Source organism: the organism of the source record quoted next, unplaced genomic scaffold (assembly GCF_019419815.1).
Source record: "Pyrus x bretschneideri cultivar Hongxiangsu unplaced genomic scaffold, Pyrus_bretschneideri_v1 Contig4, whole genome shotgun sequence".
NCBI classification, from domain to species: Eukaryota; Viridiplantae; Streptophyta; class Magnoliopsida; order Rosales; family Rosaceae; genus Pyrus; species Pyrus x bretschneideri.
Window position 1 is genome coordinate 5,007,894 of NW_025999723.1, and position 4,749 is coordinate 5,012,642.

General features: G+C 38.7%; 1 protein-coding gene across 1 annotated transcript; it reads left to right on the plus strand.

Annotated features, from left to right (window-relative positions):
• The first annotated feature begins 2,583 nt into the window (after window positions 1–2,583).
• LOC103958630 (alcohol acyltransferase 9) lies at window positions 2,584–4,504 on the plus strand. Its single transcript, XM_048565522.1, is given in 3 exon segments — window positions 2,584–3,301; window positions 3,303–3,536; window positions 3,538–4,504. Coding segments are annotated over 3 exon segments (1,368 nt in total). The 5' UTR covers window positions 2,584–2,845; the 3' UTR covers window positions 4,216–4,504.
• The last annotated feature ends 245 nt before the right edge of the window (window positions 4,505–4,749 follow it).

Here is a 4,749-nt window from a genome sequence, read left to right on the forward strand (position 1 = left end):
ATTTAAACCAAAAGGAGAGTGACAATCGACCAACGGAGGAGACGAGCACAAAACTAACGGCATCCTCCACATAAGATGCATTTGCATCAATGCCAAATCTACAGCTGACTTCATCAACTTTTTTTCATGTAGTCCATATCTGAGGACGAATTTCTAAAAGGGAAACCCGAGGAATTAGGGCGCTTTCTTTAAGGTTCATCAAACTTGGAGAACATCCTCTAAAGCAAGCCTATGTCAGAAGATATATGACACAGAAAAAGCTTAAGTACATATTTGAATTGTATCTAAATAAGATTCTAGGCTCTAGCCAGTGAGCTTCATTTAGCTTTTCAAGAGAATAATTCAAGGCACATTTTTTGTTTCAATTTGTTTTCCATAGAGTAGTCCGTGATCTTGTTTCAAATTTACTCCAACTAAACAAAGAAAAGAAAATCTACGGTAATAATGTGTAGACTGTTGAGTAAGAATAGACTCGATGTAATCTAGTAAGAAAGTCAATTATATATGTGAACTTTAGTACTTTGGTCAATTAGAATGCTTATAATCTGGTAAGAAAGTCAATTATATATGTGATAGGCACAATGCTTCCTATTGATGCCCTCTAAATTAATGTTTAGTTTACATTTAATAGTACTTAAATCCCAGGTTTAAAATATATTGAAATGTATTATAAAAAAATATATATATTGAAATGTAGTAGCTTTGCTTTACATAAACAATTGAAGAACGAAATTATAGCTACACAAACACATTATTCCTGTGCATGTGCAGCGTCCGTATTGTTTTCCAACTTAATTGAGCAATTTACTAACCAATTAAAACTGAAATGGGAATCCTCAGGTGAGTGTGATGCTCATCATTCTATTTATTACTGAATGCGTTTAAATTTTGAGACCTATGTAGTAGATAAACACAAATCTCAAAATTTAAACTCATTCAATAATAATAATTACCACCACTTAAGAATTGTGAGCATTACCACCAGTTAAGAGTGGTGACTAATGAGCAATACCACCACTTCAGGGTAATCAGCAAAAATGCCCCATGAATGATTCACAATCTCAAAATTTAAACACATCCTAATAATAATAAGTAAAGTGATGAGCATTACTATACACTTGAGGTAAATGAGCCAAAATACACCCGAAGGCTGAATAAATAACAAATCATTTTCATTCTACAAAGACTAATACATAGTGAACAAAGAATATGTGCACCTTTCTCATTGTCTCACTTTTAGTTGGCAGATAAGTTAATAAATTCAAAAAAAATATATATATATATATATATATTATATGTGGAAAATAAATAATTATAATTATAATAGATAAAGTTGACAATGTGTAGTTTGGGACATAATATGTGTTATAACTGAATAATTCACTATATTTAACACATAAAATTATTGTATTACGCGACTAATCTATTTTCGAATACAATCCTTAAAGTATTAGCCAAGTTTGCCCGTCTCGCATGGTTTTCACCCGCACTAAAATATGTTCGATACAATACTTTGTCTTATGGAAATCATATCCACCATAAAATGATAATGACAATGAGAGAAATAATCCTAAAATTGCCTTATAATTATAGACCCCACCCCAAAAGCCAAAAGTCCCCAAAAGGCCAGATTTCATCTAGATGTCCAACCACACAAAGCAGGTTTTACGTAATATTTGTATATGATTGTATCAATATCTTTTTGCATAAGATAACGCAGACATGAAGTAGACAGATATCAGTCTCCACGTCCATCAGTTCCCTCCACCTCCCAAAATATTATTTAAAACACCTAGTTGTTATAACTAAATTTAAACATACATTAGCGAATAATCGGAACACCAGACAAACTAATACATGTCTAAACGTGCACAATTCATCTAAACCTAACCATAATTAAGATTTTAGTTAGGATTTATGTATATTAAGTCAAGTAATAATCTAATAATACCAAATTCAAGTATATTAGTTTAATTAGAGATTCTTCACAAAAAAAAAAAAGCTCATAAAACTCTATTTTCCAATAAAGCATTTGTAACGTCGTTCACGGACGCAACTGTTATTGTACCTACTTCTGTCTGGTACTATTGGTGAGATAGACTTCTGCAATTCGATCTGTACGTGTATAATAATATTAGAGAAAGGTTAAATAAATTCTTTTAAAGTGAGATTTTTTATAAATTCTCTATCACTTCATATTTAAACGTAATTTTCATACAAACATAAAAAATATGAGATGACATAGAAGTCAACGAAGAGTTCCACTTTTGAGAGAGTATTCTTAGTATTTCTCATAATACCATCACACAAATTGGGATAATTCTAAACAGACCAAATTTTAAAACTAAATGATATGTCATCAATAAAAAATAAACACGTTAATTAATATTTAAATAATAATCTAATCATCACCATATAGATTATTTAATTTACAAATTTTAATTTAAAAACTTAAGTCTCTCAATCATTGACTACACTTGTTAAAGTATTTGATTAAGTGATTAGTTGGAAAATGTTATCTTTATCAGAGTCCCTCAGTAGGAGAGAGAGCTATCAGTCTGAGGGAACAATAGTTTTTTGTTTTTATATTCATTTTTTTTTGTAAAGCATACCCAGAGAATCTTGCGCAAATCTTTCACAGTAACAAAACAGCAAACACACACATGGCCCTGGGTTGCTTAAACATTCACCAAATTCCTTTCTGTCTCTTATATATTCATACATTGCTCATCTGAAAAAAGCAAACCCACAAACCCTAAATCCTCTACCCCTCACATTACCAAAAATAAACAAAACTCACGGTTTAATTAAATTCTTCATTTATTTGATCGTTATACTTGAGGATATGGGAAGCTCTCTCCGTGTAAAGGAGGCCGTGGTCGTCACGCCCTCCGATCCCACCCCGACTTGCGTTCTCAACCTCTCCGCCGTCGACTCGCAGCTCTTCCTCCGCTTCACCATTGAGTACCTCTTGGTCTACACTCCTTGCCCGGGACTGAATCAGGCCTCGACCGCGTCGCGAGTCAAGGCAGCACTGGCTCACGCTTTGGTGCCTTACTACCCTCTAGCAGGCAGAGTGCGCCCCAAGCCCGATGGCTCCAGTCTTCAAGTGGTCTGTCGGGCTCAGGGTGCAGTTTTCATCGAAGCTGTCTCCTACAATGTCGCAGTCTCTGATTTTGAGCGTGCTCCGCGCTACGTCGCCGAGTGGAGGAAGCTATTGTCGGTCCAAGTCGCCGACGTACTTAAAGGGGCCCCGCCGCTCGTTGTCCAACTGACGTGGCTTAAAGATGGAGCGGCGGCTACTTGGCGTTGGATTCAACCACTGCGTCTGCGACGGGATTGGAAGCGCGGAATTTCTCAACTCGTTTGCCGAGCTGGCAACCGGGAAGCGCGGGTTCACTAGCGAGTTCAAACCCAAGCCCGTATGGGATCGCCACCTTCTGGACCCACAACCTGCATTAAATTCACGTCATCATCGAGTAACCAACGCGGCGAGTCATCCCGAGTACAGCAAGGTCCCGGACGTTTCCGGCTTCAGTGACTCGATTCGCCAACGAAAGACTCATCCCCACCTCGATCACATTCCATAAAAAATATTTAATTGAGCTGAAAAAACTCGCTGCGTCAACGAGTCGACTCAGTATCGAGTCATCATCGTCGTACACATCCTTTGAGGTCCTATCCGGTCACGTATGGCGGAGTTGGGCTCGAGCATTGAATCTCCCACCAAACCAAATCCTAAAGATTTTATTCAGCGTGAACGTACGTGACCGAGTCAGGCCGAGTCTACCCGACGGATACTACGGGAACGCGTTCGTGCTGGGGTGCGCGCAATGCAGCGCGAGGGAACTGGCGGAGAAGGGTCTGTGGCACGCGGCGGAGCTGGTGAAGCGAGCAAAGGAGAGGGTGGGGGAGGAGCACGTGCGGAGGGTGGTGGAGTCGGTGAGCGGGGAGGGGGGAAGGGCTTGTCCGGACTCGGTGGGGGTGCTGATCGTGTCGCAGTGGTCGAGGCTGGGGCTGGAGAGGGTTGACTTTGGGATGGGGATGCCGGTGCACGTTGGTCCCATATGCAGCGATAGGTACTGCCTGTTTCTGCCAGCTGGACATTCTGACGGTGGTGATGATGATCGGGGGGTATCTGTGAAGGTGATGGTGGCGGTCCCCACAAGTGCAGTTGAAAAGTACGAGATGCTGGTCAAGAGTCCTTACTCATGAGGACCAGTAGAACTCGATTCCCTCTCTTTCTTTTACTCACCTCACTGCCGTTGACTTTGTATAGTTTTTTTTTTTACTTGTATAATTGGAGAGAGTGAGAGAGCGATGGCTTAGGGTTTACTGTTCAAATGTTTTTATCTGAAATGCATGCAATCAAAGTGGTAAATTGTAATCTGCGATGAGAACCGTTGGATCCAATTCATGTCGATGCTAAAGGTATTAACATACACGTTGAAGTTTTGAACAACATATTTAAATAAAAGATTACTCGCTTAGATGGTTGTATGAATTTGGACTACATAGAGGAGGACTTTTTTGATAATAATTTCCATTTTATTTTAGTGTTTGAGATCATGTGGGAAGTATATAAGGAAAACAACTTAAAATAAAGATGAAGGAATGAAAACAAAATCTTGAAAGTGAAAAGAATTGAACATAGATTTTTGTTTTTAGTTTTCATTTTTTGAGTCTTGTAATATATCTCTCTACCATTCTGCATTCGCACTTCTTCATCCCTCGTTTTCTTCTGTTTCT